This window comes from Dromiciops gliroides, chromosome 4 (assembly GCF_019393635.1).
Source record: "Dromiciops gliroides isolate mDroGli1 chromosome 4, mDroGli1.pri, whole genome shotgun sequence".
In the NCBI taxonomy this organism is placed as follows: Eukaryota; Metazoa; Chordata; class Mammalia; order Microbiotheria; family Microbiotheriidae; genus Dromiciops; species Dromiciops gliroides.
The window spans coordinates 226,834,788-226,852,145 of NC_057864.1; the positions used below are offsets into that span (position 1 = coordinate 226,834,788).

The following is a 17,358-nucleotide window of genomic DNA, read 5'->3' on the forward strand; positions in this document are numbered from 1 at the left end:
TTCTTTTAAGGAATGCCAGTTGTCAGCATCTTGTAGTTGATAGAGTGCTGGAGATGGAGATGGAGTGCCTAGATTCAAATCCCAGCCTCCTATAGGCTAGGTGTGTGACCATGGGCAAAATAACTTTAATTTTTTTAGCCCCAGTTTCCTGACTTCAAAAACAGGGATAACAGGACCTGTAGTGTCTACCTAACATATTTGTTGTGAGGTTCAAATGATAGATAGAAAGTACATTGCAGATGTTAAAGTGCTATTAAAATGTCAGTTGTTTTTATTTAGTTTATCAAATTTAAACTGAAATGAAATTTATTATGCAATATTTTGATGTTTCAGGGACTTGTAACTTCATCATTGTGAGTATTCATAGAATTTAAGAGTTAGAGGGACCTTTAGTATCCTTCAGGTCTAACACATGCACAAAGAGGATCCGTACTATAACACAAGTATTTATCCAGCTTCTTAAACTATGATGCCCAAAACTGAACATAATACTCCAGATACAATCTGACATAGGTAGAGCACAGTGGTATAGCTACCTCACTGTTCTGAGGAACCACATCTTTTTTGGGGGTGGCCAATGAGGGTTAAGTGACTTGCCCAGGGTCACACAGCTAGTAAGTGTCAAGTGTCTGAGGCTGGATTTGAACTCAGGTCCTCCTGAATCCAGGGATCCTGAATCCTGAATCCACTGCACCACCTAGCTGCCCCCTGGAACCACATCTCTTAATGTAACCTCAGTTACCTGTAGCTAAAATATTCACTCTACTATATGAACCTCTACCCTTCTATGAATAGTAGACATTCTTTGAGAGTTGCCATAGCCAAAAATGTCATTACCCTTTAGCCAGTCTGGTGATGGGGCCCTTATATAGTTTGGTCCTCAAATGACAATCCTCTATTAAAGCCTTTTGGGCTTGAATTTGCCATGAAGAGTCACTTCTATGGCATAATGAAGCATCAGAGTAGTATTTCAATAAAAGTTACTTTCCAAAGTCTATAATATTAAGAGAAAAGTAATTCTTCTCAGCAACACAGTGATCCAAGAAAATACCAAAATACTTATGATGGAAAATGCTCTCCATATCCAGAAAAAGAACTATGGAATCAGAACGCAGATTGAAACATACTATTTTCACTTATGTCGTTGTTTCTTCTTTCTTGTGGTTTTTTTTTCCTTTTTTGATTCTTCTCTCACAACATGATTAATGTGGAAATATGTTTAACATACATATAATATATAACTTGTATCAGATTGCTTGCTGGCTTCGGGAGAGGGAAGGGAAGGGAGGGTAGGGAAAAAATTAGGAACTTGAAATCTTACTAAAACGAATGTTGAAAACTATCTTTACATGTAACTGGAAAAAACAAAATAAAGTATGAAGAAGAAAAAAGAATAAAGTAACTAGAAAGATAATCATTCTTGTAAAAATAATTTTAATACTTTTTTGTCTCATCTATCATTTTATTCTTCACTGCAGTTCTTTGAGGTTCCATTTGATTCAAATATGAGCAGAACAAAGAACAGACCTCTGGTTCGAGGACAGATCAGGTAAGGTAATACATATCCCATGGGAGTAATACATTAATCCTATTCTCTTTATGCCCTGTCTTTTCCGTTGATTTTGAGGTAACTAGGTGGTACAGTGGATAGAATGCTGGGCCTGGAGTCAGGAAGGTCTGAATTCAAATACAGTCTCAGACACTTAATAGCTTTGTATCCCTGAGCAAGTCACTTAACCTCTGCTGCCTCAGTTTTTTCAACCATAAAATAGTGATATTAGTAGCACCTACCTTACAAGGTTGTTGTGAAAATTAAGTGTGATAATATTTATAAAGCACTTAACACAGTGCCTAGTATGTAGTAGGTACTATATAAATGCTTATACCCATTTCATTTCCCTATACAGTTAGACTAGCATTCCCATGAGAGACTAAAAGTAGACACACCACTAAAAAGTCATATGACTAATAAAATACTCTTCACTAGAAACCAAAATACCACACAATGCATTTAAATTCTCATGATGTTTATCATGTGTTGGGGAGACAAAGTGATATGATACGATGTAGTTTCTTCTTGAATACAATATTGAGCATAGTGGTAGAAATCCAGGAGCAGCGCTCTTAGTATAAATGACTTTCAAAAAAATCCATACTTCAATTAGAAGAAACATTTAAGTGTTAAGGAATCTGACAGCTGATAAGGCCATGTATTCAGAATTAAACTGCTGCTACCTCTCTACTTCTTTCTCGCAAATTCAATACATTAGAATTTAAAAGGCATACCAAAATTTATGAAATGCAGCTAAGGAAGTACTAAGGGTATATTTATACTTCTAAACTATTACATCAATAAAAAAGAGAAAGAGCAGATCAATGAATTGGGCATGCAATTTTTTTTAAAAACCTAGAAAAGGAACAAATTTAAAATCCCCAATTCAATAACAAATTGAAAACTCTGAAAATCAAAGGAGAAATGAATAAAACTGAAAGAAACCATTGAACTAATTAAAAAACAACAACCTAGAAACTGGTTTTATTTGGGGGAGGGGGATAAAGTAGATGAGCCCTTGGTTAAAAGAAGAAAACCAAATTACCAGCATCAAAAATCAAATAGGTAAATTCACCACTAGTAAAGAAGAAAGTAAAGCAATTAATTATTAGTAACTATGTTGCCCAATTATGTGTCAATAAATCTGACAATTTGAGTGAAATGAATGAATCTTTACCAAAAATATAAATTGCCCAGAATAATGGAAGAGGAACAAGAATCCTTGAGCAAGGCTATCTTACAAAAAAGAAATTGAACAAGCCATCAATCAGCACAGTTTTATTTCTATGAAGGATTTTTTGTAATTGTATTCATATAGTTCCTGTGTGTGTCTGGGCAGGGAGACTCCCAAGTATTTTATGCTGTCTTCAGTTACTTTTATTTTACTTTATTTTTTTTTATTTTATTTTTTTTAGTGAGGCAGTAGGGGTTAAGTGACTTGCCCAGGGTCACACAGCTAGTAAGTGTTAAGTGTCTGAGGCCGGATTTGAACTCAGGTACTCCTGACTCCAGGGCCGGTGCTCTATCCACTGTACCACCTAGCTGCCTCCTTCAGTTACTTTTAAGTGGAATTTCTCCTTCTATCTCTTCCTACTGGGTTTTGTTGATAACATACAGTCATCCTTTCCGCATCATGGGAGTTAGAGGTACAGTGCCCCTACAGTTTGGAAAATCTATAAAAAATTTTGGCCATCACTTCATACCACAGAAAGAGTTCGAATTATCATGGTATTAAAAATAAAATATGTTGATATTATACATATATATGCATTTCTGAGTTTCTAAACTTTTTCTATCATCTTCTGGCCTCCGCATGTCATGTGTGTCTTCTGCAAAACTCCCCAAAAATTCCCATTTAATTTCTTTCATTGACCCACAATATATTGAAACCATAATGGGGAAAGTTGTGATGTATAGAAATGCCGATGATTTATATGTGTTTATTTTGCTAAAGTTCTTTTCAGTTCATTCTCTAGGATTCTCTAATTATATCATCATATCATATGGAAAAAGTGATATTTTATTTCCTTATTGCCTATTCTTATTCTTTCCATATCTTTTTCTTATCTATACTATAGCTGGCATTTCTTTCTTTTTTTTTATTTTGTCAATCATTTCTTCCATTACATTTTATTTTCTCAAATTACGTGTAAATACAAATTTTGACATCAAATTTCTTTTTAAAACTTTGTGTTCCAAATTCTCTTCCTCTCTCCTTCCCCGCCCCCGCCCCCAAATAGCTAGCATTTCTAGTACAACACTGAGTAATAATAGACATCTTTGCTTCAACCTTGATCTTATTGGAAAGGCTTCTAGTTTATTCCCATTACAGATCATGCTTATTTTTGGTTTTAAATAAATATTACTTACATTTTAAGAAAAGCTTCATTTATTCCTGTGCTTTTTTAGTGCTTTTAATGAGTGGATGTTTTATTTTTGTCGAAAGCTTTTTCTGTATCTATTGATACAATCTTTTGTTTTATTTGTTGATATGGTCAGTATTGAACCAGCCCTGCATTTCTGGTATAAATCTAGCCTGATCAGTGTGATCTTTGTGATATATTTTTATAATCTCCTTGCTAGTATTTCATTTAAAAATGTTTGTATTCAATATTCATTATGGAAATTTATCTATAATTTTTTTCTCCTTTTTTGCTCTTTCTGATTTACTTATCATAATCACATTCATGTCACAAAAGAATTTGGTAGAACGCCTCCTTACCTCTTTTTTGAGACAATTTATGTAATATTGGAATTAATAATTCTTCAATTGTTTGGTAAAATTAGCTTGTAAATCTATCTGGTCCTGGCAGTTTTTTTATAGGGAAGTTATTGATCACTTGTTTGATTTTTTTTATACTTTATTGTTAAAGGGTTACCAAGAAAAAAATAACTTCTAATTATTGCTTCAAATCATCTTTATTGATTGTGCATTTACCCTTTTCATTTTTGATATTTGATTTTCTTCCATTTTAAATGAAATTAGTATGTGGTTTATCTTTTTTCATAAAACCATCTTAGTTTATACATCAATTAAATGTTTTGATTTTTTGAACTTCAAATTTCATTAATTTCTTCTTTAATTTCCAGGGTTTCTATTTTGGTGTTTAATTGGGTATTTTTAATTTGTTCTTTTTCTACTTTTTTAGGTGCATTCCCAATTCTTTGATCTGCTCTTTCTCTAAGAATCGCTTAGGCTGCATCCCACAAATTGTGATATGTTGTCTCATTGTTCTCATTATCTTCAATGAAATTATGAGGGTTTTTTCCTTTGATTTCTTCTTTGACCCACTCATTCTTTTAGATTAGATTATTTAGTTTCTAGTTAATTTTTAATCTATGTTTCCAAGGCTCTTTATTGAATATAATTTTTATTGCATTATGGTCTGTGCAAAGGGTACATTTTATAGTTCTGATTTTCTGCATTTGTGAAATTTTTTTGCCCTAATAAATGGTCATTTTTGGTGAAGGTGCCATGTACATGTATATCTGAGAAACAGCTATACTCCTTTCTATTCCCAGTCAGTTTTCTATAACTCTTCTAAAATTCTGCTCATCTCCTTAACTTCTTTCTTGGATTTTTTTATAGTTAAATTTTTTTTTCTTATTTATTTATTTAAAACATTCATTACATTTTTTTTGAATTCTGAATTCTCTTCTTCCCTCTTTCCCTTTCCCCAACCATTGAGAAAGCAAGAAATATGATACCGATTATACATATGAAATAATGCAGAACATATTTCTAGTTAAATTTATTTATGCCTAAGAGCGGGTAAATTGAGGTCCCTTATTAGTATAGTTTCTACTATTTTTTCCTATAACTTGTTTATTAACTTATCCTTCAAGAATTTGGGTGCTATGCCATTTGGTGCCTATATGTTTAGTATTGATTGATATTATTTCATTGTCTGTGGTACCTTTTAACAAAATGTAGTTTCTTTAATCATCTCTTATCAGTAGGTCTGTTTTTGTTTCTACTTTGTCTGATATTGTTATTGCTAATCTTGCCTTTTAAACTTGTGCTAATAAATAAGAGATTCTGCTCTAGCCCCTTTAACTCAGTGTGTCTCTGTTTCAAGTGTGTCTCTTGTAAATCATTTGAGGGGTAGCTAGGTGGTGCAGTGGATAGAGCACTGGCCCAGAAGTTGGGAGAACCTGAGTTCAAATCTTACCTTAGACACTTATTAGCTGTGTAACCCTGGGCAAGTCACTTAACCCCAATTACATTAAAACACCTGGGGCTTCAATCATCCGGATATATATCTTGCCACTGGACCCAGATGGCTCTGGAGGAGAGAGTGAGGTTGGTGACTTTTCACAGCCCTCCCTCACTTAAATCTACTTCACTACAAGTCATGACATCATGCTGATGTCATGGTCCTCTTTGAGAACAAAGGACAAACAACAATAGTGTAAAAACCCTAGGCAAGTCACTCAACCCCAATTGCCTCGCCAAAAAAACCCCATTGTTTGATCCTGGTTTCTGATCCATTGTGTTATCCTCTTCTGTTTTATTAGTGAGTTCATCCCATTCACATTCACAATTATAATTGCATGTACATATACATATATTTCCCTCCGCCCTGTTCTTGTCTATTTATCCTTCTCTTTTTTGCTGGGACCCTTCCTCAAAAATCTGTTTTGCTTCCAGCCCCTTCTTTTAATCTACCTTCTTTTTTCCTCTCCTACTTCCCTGTTAAGTAAGATTATACCCAACCCTGTGTGTGTGCGTGTGTGTGTGTGTGTGTGTGTGTGTGTGTGTGTGTGTACACATTCTTCCTTTTTGAACCAGTTCACATGAGAGTAAGGTTCAAGAGTTCTACCCTCCCCCCCAACCCTGTTTTCCCTTCCATTGTAAAAACTCTTCTTTGTATCCCTCATTTCTGTGAGATAATTTCCCCATTCTTTCTTTCTTTTCCTCCTCCCCTTGCATCCTTCTTTCTCACCATCCCATTCTTCTATGGAGATTGTCCCAGTATAATAGACTCACACTCATGTATTCTAAGTAGACATCTTCTAATTTTCCTAATGATAATGATGTTCTTAGCGGTTACATGTATCATATTCTCATATTGGAGTATAAACAGTTTAACCTTGTTAAGTCCTTTATGATTTCTCAGTCATATTTACCTTTTTTTTTTTCTTTCTTTTTTTTAGTGAGGCAATTGGGGTTAAGTGACTTGCCCAGGGTCACACAGCTAGTAAGTGTTAAGTGTCTGAGGCCGGATTTGAACTCAGGTCCTCCTGACTCCAGGGCTGGTGCTCTATCCACTGCGCCACATAGCTGCCCCATATTTACCTTTTTATGCTTCTTTTGAATATTATGTTTAGATGTCAGATTTTGCATTCACGTTTGCATACATGTCCTCTAATTCATGAAATATCCAATTTCTTTTTCCCTAGTAGGATTGTGCTCAATTTTACTGGGTAGGTTATTCCTGGTTGTGATCTTAGCAACATGATCTTTACAAAACATAATGTGTCAAGCCCTCCATTCCTTTGTCATTGTAGCTGCTAAATCTTGAATGATCTTGGCTGTGGCTCCATAGTTTTAGAATTCTTTTTTTTTTTTTTTTTGGCTGCTCACAGTATTTTCTCCTTTACCTGGAAGTGACTTTGGGATATCTTTTAAGAGGTGACTTTCAGGAAGTGGATTCTTTCCATTTTTTTTTACCTTCTGGTTCTTGAAATATGTTGTCTAGGCTATTGTTGTTGTTGCTTCTTTCAGGTAGTCTAATACTTCTTAAATGATCTCTTCTCTATCCAGTTTCCAGGTCAGTTGTTTTTCTGTGAGATATTTCACATTTATTCTATTTTTTCATTCTTTTGACTTTGTCTTATTGTTTCTTCTTCTTTTTTTTTTTTCTTTTTTTTTTTTAGTGAGGCAATTGGGGTTAAGTGCCCAGGGTCACACAGCTAGTAAGTGTTAAGTGTCTGAGGATTTGAATTCAGGTACTCCTGACTCCAGGGCCTGTGCTCTATCCATTGCACCATCTAGCTGCCCCTTTGTCTTATTGTTTCTTGAGTCTCATGGAATCATTAGCTTCTATTTGATCAATTATAATTTTTATGCAGCTGTTTTCTTCAGTGAGATTTTGTACCTTTTTGCATTTGCCAATTCTGATTTTTAAGGAGTAATTTTCTTTAGTATTTTTTTAATCTCTTGTCAGACTATTAATTCTCTCTTCATTCTTTCTTTACATTATACTCATTTTTATCTATTTTTCCTCAACTGCTCTCATTTGATTTTTTTTTTTTACTTTTTTATATTTTTTCTTTAGTTTTTCTAAAAATTCTTATTGGGCTTCTGTCCAAACTGTATTTTACTTTGAGGCTTTGCTTGTAGATGTTTTTAAGTTATTGTCTTCTTCTAAGTTTGTGTTTTATAGTTCCCTATCACCAGAGTAACTTTATGGTTAGGTTCTTTTTTTTTTATTTGCTCTTTTTTCCTAGCCTATTTCTCAACTTTGTACCTTTTTTAGAGTTGGTTTCTGCTTACGTCTGGGGATTAGAAGGAATGTCTGGCCTGAGCTTCTATCTTTTATGAGCTTTTATTGCTTTTACAACAAAGTGGATGCCTGTAAGTTTTGTGGTACTTCCAGAGTAGTGTGATATCAGCAAATTCTTTCCACCCTGGAACTACAACCCTATTCTGAGTAATGGGTGACAGAGTTGCTAAATGGCTCCAAATCCTACTCCCAATGCTAGAACAAAGATCCCCTGGGATCTCTTAACAGACATGCAGTCCCCTTACCCTTCCAAGGCACTTGGCTGCTGATGCTACTGCTACCCCAGAACTGGTGCCACTTATGCCATACCATACTTCTACCTCAGTTGTCCATAGGCCTCTCTTTCTAAGTTTCCCTGGCCTGGACAAATGATTCAATATGACTAAATGTTCTTTTTTCCACCTAGAATTTGGTTTAACACATTTCTTTAAGTTGTTATAGAGGTATGTTGAGAGAACTCAGTAAAAATGCTGAGTTCACTTTACCATCTTCACTCTGCCCCCAAGGTGTCTATTTCCTATAATATATAAGAAATCAAATTAATATCTCTAGTGTAGAGAAAGGATTATTTTAAATACAAGGATAGATTATTCCCTGCTTATAAAATTTTAAGTTCTAAGCAATAATTAATATTTCTGTTCTTTGCTCTCTTACAGTCCTCTGCTAGCTGTTTCTTTTGCTACATGCTGTGCTATTCCAGGAATTGCACTCCTGACATGGGGGGTAAATCCACTCACAGGAGTTCTGGGTGCTTTCAACATTTTCCTGTACACCTGCTGTTATACACCTATGAAAAGAATTAGTATTGCCAACACGTGGGTGGGAGCCCTTGTTGGAGCCATCCCACCAGTCATGGGCTGGACTGCAGCTACTGGTAGCCTTGATGCTGGTGAGTAGCTAAGTGATATAAAATCTTCTTTCTATCAATGGATAACTGAAACAGATGCCAAGAAACTATGCTTCTCTTCTGTGCTCATATTAGTACATACTAATAAAATGGATATTTTTTCCCTAGCACTGAAAACTTGTTTTACATTCTTCCATATTCATTACCAATGTTATTAACAGATGTACTGCTGACACTTTAAATTACTGAGAATTTGGAACCATGAAGAAATTGTATATTTTCTAGTTCGATCCTATGCTATCAGAGCAAATATGACATACATTTCCATTTTGGAGGAATATGAAAGGAAAGGGGAAGTAAGAAAGAGTACTACATTAGTACACTAACAATATAACAAAAAGAAGTGAATGTAAAATTCCTAATACAAACACAATCACAAACGCATTTGTGCTGACAAATTGGTGGTCAGAGCCCACTGCTTAAAGAGAGAAGTTAGCCAGTAGGTATCCTTCATTTAACATTACAATATGGTTTTACTTTATTAACAGATCACCTAATTGTCTTTTGTAATGTAAAGTTTGTTTTTCTTCCATACAGATAAAAGAGCCTTTTGTTGTTATTGTTGTTAGCAACTGGATTATTTTGATATTTCTATTTAAAATATTGATACAATGGGCACCTAAAGCACTGAGAAATTAGGAGATCTTGGTCTTCCAGAGTTTAAATTTTACACATCAAAATATAATTTTTAGGAAATATTCATAATTCATAAAGTGGTTGCCATGTGTAACTTAGGAGAAGGAAAGGAACTGTTAGACAACAGTTTTGCAAAGTTTTTAAGATGTTTGCATCTTCTATAATACATGCAAGTATATGTTTTTTACATGGAAGATCAAAAAAGCTTGCCATTTTGTATCTCTCTACCTGCCACATTTCTGAAGCTTTTCATAAAATCACTAGCAATAAGAAAAAGGATTGATCCACCTTGAAAAATCATAGTATCATAGATCTATACCTGGAATGGTCTTCAAAGGCCCCCTCATCCAACCTTTTTATTCTACAGATGAGGAAACTGAGGCCCAGGGAATTTAAGGTCACCTAGGTTGCAAGTATCAGAGGAATTACTTCTACCCTCATTTTTCTTCCCTGATATGACTATTAATATCTTTGTTGAACAACAATATGACTTGTCCACACATACACACAGTATTTTTGGCAATATTCTTTCTTATTTGAATTTTCATTTTTTAATATATTTTTCTCCACAGATGAGTATCTGTCTTTTTCTGTGAGCTCCCTATGAAACCTTTTCTCATTGCCTCATCTAAAAGTCTTCATTTCCTCCTTGAAATTTGCTTAGACACATTGACTGGACCTCTCTTGGGTTCCCTTCACACTCTTCCTTGTATGAGTATGTCAGTATATGTGTATGCATGTATGGACCACAAAGTGAAAAAACTAACAAAAATGGCATCTGATTTATTACTATACTATTTATTCTTTCTCTTATTTTTTTCTTTCTCTTATCTTTCAAGATGTTGTTCCTTAATCTTTTCCTTTAAATGCTTAAATGCTGTGTCATTTGGGATGTGTGTATTTGTGGATACACACACACACACACACACACACACACACACATGCATATACACATGGTACTTTTCACTGCGATGTAGTTTTTCTCTTTATCTTTCTTTTCTTATATTCCCTGTATTAATTACTAGTTTCACTGTTTTTGTTTATAAATGTTTAATATTTTTACCTTTTTACATTTATTTTTTTATTTATTTCTGCCCAAACATGACCAATTTTATAATTTTGTAAAGATACCATGTGATACTGAGAAACATATACATTCTTCAGTATCCCCATTCAGAAGTTTCTGTAAGTCTTTCTTTAAAAATGGAATTTTTTCATCATTCTGTTTAGCTTGTTTATCTTTTCTGTGGGGTTTTTTTTGGTTATGTTTTGTTAACTATGAAAAAGGAACATTAAAGTCTCCTGCAATTATTGTCTTACTATCTGTATTTTTTTCAATTCAGTTAGCTTTTCCTCTAAAAACTCAGATATCATGGCCTTTATTACATATATATTTAATGATATTATATTTAACCACAGTGTAGTTCCCCCTCTTTGTTTCTCTGAACATTCTTAATTTTTATTATTGCCTTTTTTGAGACTATAAGTTTAGCTCCTGCCAAAAACATAAAAATTTTATTCTAGCCCTCACCTTTGTCTGTTATTTTCTGTCTATTCTACCATATCCTTTCATTTTATTGTTGTGTTAAACACATTCACATTTAAGGTTATAATAGTCCTGAGTTTTCTAAAGCTAATTTTTTGGGGGTGGGGGAGCAGGGCAATGAGGGTTAAGTGACATGCCCAGGGTCACACAGCTAATAAGTGTCAAGTGTCTGAGGCCAGATTTGAACTCAGGTCCTCCTGAATCCAGGGCCAGTGCTTTATCCACTGTGCCACCTAGCTGCACCCCCTAAAGCTAATTTAATATTTATCTACCTCCTCCTTTCTTCTTCCATTTGAAAACCAGAACTTGGCCCCTAAGGTGAGTTTTGCTTATACTAATTGGATTCCAGTAATTTCACACAGACTCCCTATCCCTTCTCAATAGTGAAGCCCTTTCTTGATCTGAAACAGAGTGCTGGGAAGCTCAACTACTGCTCAGAAAAGGGGTGCCCACTTCTTCCAAAGGAAAGCTGTTACAAGGTCCCCTTTCCTCCCTCCTTTGCCTCCAAGAGAATATCCCTTGATATCCCCACTTTACTTCCTCTGATAGGACTAAATTCTGACTTCTCCTTTACAGACTCCCTCCCATAAGCATCACTACTCTTTCCATACCTCCAGCTTGGTCCCAAGCAAAGCTAGAGATTTTTTTAAAAACCCTACTTCCTTTATTTTCTCTCTGAGGCCAAGCACCAACATCTATGGCTTCATTCTGTCTCTTATCTCACTTTTCCCTACCTAAGAGATCTCCTCTATGTCTCTCTGTCTTTTTGTCTCTCGTCTTTTGTTTCTCTTTCTAATTTCTCTTTCTTTTTATTTTTCTGATAATGTTTAAATATTAAATACCCTTTTTAGCCTTGGTTTCTTTTGGAGGGTAATTCATTTCTACATTTTATTGAAAAGCCAATTTTTGCTTTGGTCTCAACTTTGTGATATGTATTATGTATGAAGCCATGTCTCCTTTGCTTTTTGGAACATCATATTTCAATCTCTTCTTTGATTTCTCCTAGATAAAGTTATTCTCTTGCTATTCAAATTTGTTTTTCTTGACAGTTGAATCTTTTTCTTGGCTGCCTTCCAACACTTGTTGTTTGACAGAAATTTTGAAGCTTAAAACTTAGAATTTCTCTCTTTTTTTTTTTTGGCAACCTTTGTTGCCAATGTGCCTAAGCTAGTATGCATTAATTCTTGTAGCATGGTCTTTTAATTCATCATGTTTCACTGGGACACGTGTGTTCCATTACTATCTCAAAAATCAACTATGTTCTCACATGGTAGGGGCAAGGAGTTGAGGCAGGGAGTTTGTTATTTCGTTGCCATGTGAAAACTTCAGAAAAAGACGACCACAACTTGGTTTACCCTCTCTTTTCCTTAGAGTAGTCCTCCCTATTCAATATGGCTTAATACTCCTGGATCTCTTCTCTCTCTCACCTCATTCCCACTTTTATCTCTTTCTTTAAATCTTCTAGCAATTCTTAATTTTTTTTTTTTTGGCAGGGCAATGAGGGTTAAGTGACTTGCCCAGAGTCACACAGCTAGTTAAGTGCCAAGTTTCTGAGGCTGGATTTGAACTCAGGTCCTCCTGAATCCAAGGCCAGTGCTTTATCCACTGCGCCACCTAGCTGCCCCCTTCTAGCAATTCTTGTTGGGCTTGTATCCAATTTGTATATTTTCTTCGAGGTTTTGCTTGTAACTGTTTTTTACATCATTGTCTTCTGGGTTTGTCTTGATCTTTCCTATCACCAAAATCTTTGTGGTCAGGTTCCTTTTTTCTTTTTTACTTATTTTTCCAGACTATTTCCTGACTTTGAACTTTATGTTAAAGTTAAGCTCAGCTCACTCTGAGGGAGTGGGTTGGGAGAGAGGCATTTTGCCAAGCTTCAGGCTTTTTTCGAATTAATGTTTTCACAGTAAGTTTTCATTGCTTCCAAGGTGGTGTTTTTCAGTGAGAAGTGTAATCACCACTCTCCTGGAGTGTGCTCTGGTCCTTACCCAGGAAGGGCCCCAGCTTCCTTGTAACAAGCATTCCTCTTGGCAGTGCAGTTGCCAAACAGTGCCCAACCTTGTGCCAGTTGCCAGCACAGGGGGATACCCTGTAATCTCTTTCTGATCAATTGTCAATTCCCCTTACCATTTCTGGGCTTAGTTCCCAAAGCTTGCTGCTACTGCTGCTGCTGTCATAGCTGCTTCAAGTCCAAAGCTGATGAAGTTTTCCTGTGTACTCTGGGCCAGCCCCTACCTCATTATCACAGACCCCTCCTTCAAACTTCCTGTCTTAGGCTGGTATAATAGCTCACTTTGACCTCTTATTGGCTATGTCGCCCCAGAATTTGATTTCAGGTGTTATTTTTAAGTTGTTTGGGGGACAGTGTTGAAAGAGATCAGTTGTAATGCTTCCTCTATGCCACCATCTTGGCATCTCCAATTATCTATTAGACATTTTTCAATTTCAAAATCAGTCAGTAAACATTTAGTAAGTGTCTTCCATGTGCTTAGCACTGTTTACAAAATAAAAGAAAGATATATAAAAGATAAATAAAAATAAAATATTATCCTTATCCTCAAGGAGTTCACAATCTAATGGGGGAGAAAAAATGAAGGTAAGCTATAAGTTTTGTTTGTACATAGTTTCATGTTGTCTCACCCATGAGACAGTGAGCTCCTTGAGAGGAGGGACTATTTTTTGCCTTCCTTTGTATCCCTGGGACTTGGCACAGAGCCTGGAACATAGTAGATGCTTTATAAATACTTATTGACTGACTGATTGGTATATGACTAACAAGAGGTCTTTGGAAAACCTTGATTCTTAGAACTAATTGATGACTAACAGACAAGCATATATTGCCCAGTTATGGTATAGATAGCAGAAATATGGGTTTGAAGTAGAGATTATTCATCTCACCAAAAGACCCTTAAATGGAACAGAACTGAGCTGAACTGAACTTAAAATTTAAGAGAAATTCCCTTTGAATCTTACCTCAGCCTGCACTACCACATGCTGCTTAGAAGAACTGACTAAAGGAAAAATATGTAATCTGTTTATTCTTTGGAAGAGCTGAGCAGGATGAATTAGACAGGAGTGAAATCTGAGGCAAGGAGACCAGTTAGTAAACTATCATAATCATCCAATATAAAGCTGCCAAGGGCAGCTAAGTAAAGTGTTAAGAAGAGAACTAACAGAAACAGGAATTTCTGTCAAATATGGTTAAACCATGTTTGTACAATATATGGGATAGGGAAGGGAGAGTTGTAGAGATAAGAAAAACACTTTTAAAAAAGCAGAAAATATAGGATTCCTGTTGGTGAATTTAAAAACAAACAATACAGTATTGAGCTTAGAAATTAAAATTGATTAGATTAAGTTGTTTTGTTTTGTTTTGTTTTTCTGAAGGAAAGGTGAAACATTTGCAATAGAATTGAATGCTCTGTGCTTATCCCTAAAGCAGGTGGATACAGCTGTACACATTCAAGTCTTCCTAACTTACCATATCAGGATTAAAGGAGTAATTTGTTCTACTTCTTTTTATCTAAGGAGAGTCAGTTGTAACAGGATATCACATAGAATTGTATGTGTTGATTTTCTGATTACTGCTCATGAAAGGCAAAGGTATGACTTCCAAAACTTTTCATTTCAAACATGAGCCAAACTTATACCTACTTTTCTCTGAAGGAAAAAAAAGAATAGTTCTTTCCTCCAAAGGGAGAATGTATTTATTTTATTGCATCATTTCAGGCAAAATAATGGAAATTGTACATTAGGAAAAATAGCAACATCTTTGCAAGGTACAAGAAGATTTAACATCTATTTTGGAACTGATATTTTAACCATTCCATATTTGTTGTTGTTGTTTTAACCCAGCCATTGGGCAGCTAGGTGGCACAGTGGATAGAGCACTGGCCCTGAAGTTGCGAAGACCTGAGTTCAAATCTCACCTCAGATACTTACTAGCTGTGTGATCCTGGGCAAGTCATTTAACCCCAGTTGCCTTAAACATCCAGGGCCATCTCCAGTCATCCTAATGTATATCTTGTCACTGAACCGAGATGGCTCTGGAGGAGAGAGTGAGGTTGGTGACCTTGGACAGCTCTCCCTCATTTAAATCCAATTCACTGCAAGTCATGACATCACCCTAATGTCATGGTCCTCTTCGAGAACAATGAACAAACAACAGCCCAGCCATTAATATAGTAGTTGTGAATGTTGAGCTGTAATCATAAACTATCTTTCCTGTCCCTCTCTCTCCATTTCATTGTGAATGATAGTGTTTTTCCCAGCATGTCTGCAGATGTCACAATTCTGCAAATGCCAAACTGTTAATCCTATTTAGTAGTAAAACCTCCTAAGACATAACTGAGTTAAGATGCGCATCACTGGGGCGGCTAGGTGGCGCAGTGGATAGATCACCAGCCCTGGAGTCAGGAGGACCTGAGTTCAAATCCAGCCTCAGACACTTGACACTTACTAGCTGTGTGACCCTGGGCAAGTCATTTAACCCTCATTGCCCAACCAAAAAACAAAAAAACCAAAACAAAACAAAAAGAAGATGGGCATTACTGCTCCACAGACTTGTCTCATTGAAAGGCCTTTGATATGATCATTGTGCCTTCTGAGTATTTATATATTTTTCTGTTTACTTAAAAGTTCACAGATTCCTTCCATAACATACTTAAGTGACCAACTTTTGTTCACCACTTACTGAGTCAGCTTATTCTCCTTTGGAATAGCTCTAATCGTCAGTATATTTTTCCTCACATAAAAGTTAAATTTACTTCTTTGCAGTTTCCATCTTTTGTTCCTTGTACCTGGTCCTCTTAGGTGAAGCACAAGTCTAATTCCTCTTCTTTATGGGCCTTCAGATACATTATAAAAGCTGTTGTATCCCCATAAATTTTCTCTTCTTCAGATATCTCAGCTGCTTCAGCTGGTCTTCACATAGCAAAGTTTCAAAACCTTTCACTATCCTGATGATTCTCTACATCAAAGCTTCTTCAACTGGGGGTCACAACCTAATATGGGGTCGCATAACTGAATGTGAGGGTCACATAAAATTGGCAACAGTAAAAAGTTATCTATACCTATATGCCCAGGGTCATATAAAAATTTCTTGGGTAAAAAGTGGTATGAAATTCAGGGATCCTTGTGGGCTACGTATTGACTTAGAAAACCACACATTAACATTACCTATGTTGTTTTGTGTTTTTATTTAGTTTGTTAAAAATTTCCCAATTACATTTTTATCTGATTTCTCTGCATTGCTGTGGCCAGCAGCTTGTGAGTTTGATACCTCTATTCTAGATGATCTCAAGTTTATGGAGGCCTTTTCTAAAATGTTGTCCACAGGAGTGAACACAATATTCCTATAGTAGTCTGACTAAGGCAGAATATATAGTGAGACTATCACCTCTTTAGTCCTAGACCCCGTACTTCTCTTACTGTGGCTCACAATCATAAGTTAACATAAAATACTCTTTGAGTGTGCAGTCCTCAAAAACACCAAGATATTTCTTAGCTAAACTTGTATATAACCATACCTCCCCCACCTTGTGATTCCTTGAACCCTTTTAAAACTTTATTTTTTTTTTCTCTTTTAAATTTTATCTCTTTAGATTCATTATAACATTTTAGGATGATTTTGGATCCTTATTCTGTCATTTAAAATATTAACTCTCCTTCTTAGCTTCACTATTCCTTACATATGACACTCCATCTCCTCCTATGCCTCCTTCCCCGCCTTCCTGCCTGAGGCAGTAAGCAAGCAGATATATGTTATACATGTGCAATTATATTAGGATATTCTTCCACCTACCCTCCCCTCCTGACTTCCTTTAAGACTCGGCTCAGATCCCACCTTGTATTTGAAGCCTTTTCCAGTTCCTCCTATGAGTAGACTTAATTCAAGCTAGTTTCCTGTTAGTTTAGGTTCAAGGTTGTAATGAAATGAGATTCTCTTTGATCATTCAACAGTTAATGAAAGGCAACTGTTAGCAAAGTTGTTACTTAGCCATTGCAAAGAAATAATATTCAGTGAGAATACTGTGGCAACCTTCATATGGAAACAGGTCTGATTAGGAGGGTGACTCAAGCAGTCTAGGCATATCCTTCAAATGGAAAAGGCCTCAACTGCACATGGTTAGGCCTTCTTATGCCCTAAGGTTACCATGTCAATACATTCAGAGGTCACCCTGAAATTGTGTCAAGGGAGAAGCAATTA

The 17,358-nt window shown here is 35.7% G+C and overlaps 1 protein-coding gene across 1 annotated transcript in view; it reads left to right on the top strand.

Annotated features, from left to right (window-relative positions):
* The window catches only part of LOC122725854 (protoheme IX farnesyltransferase, mitochondrial), an 81,890-nt gene that overhangs the window by 56,816 nt on the left and 7,716 nt on the right, over positions 1-17,358 (top strand). Inside the window, exons 5-6 of the mRNA XM_043963201.1 lie at positions 1,479-1,549; positions 8,718-8,950. Of these exons, the coding sequence (XP_043819136.1) occupies positions 1,479-1,549; positions 8,718-8,950 (304 nt within the window). The remainder of the gene's footprint in view (positions 1-1,478; positions 1,550-8,717; positions 8,951-17,358) is intronic.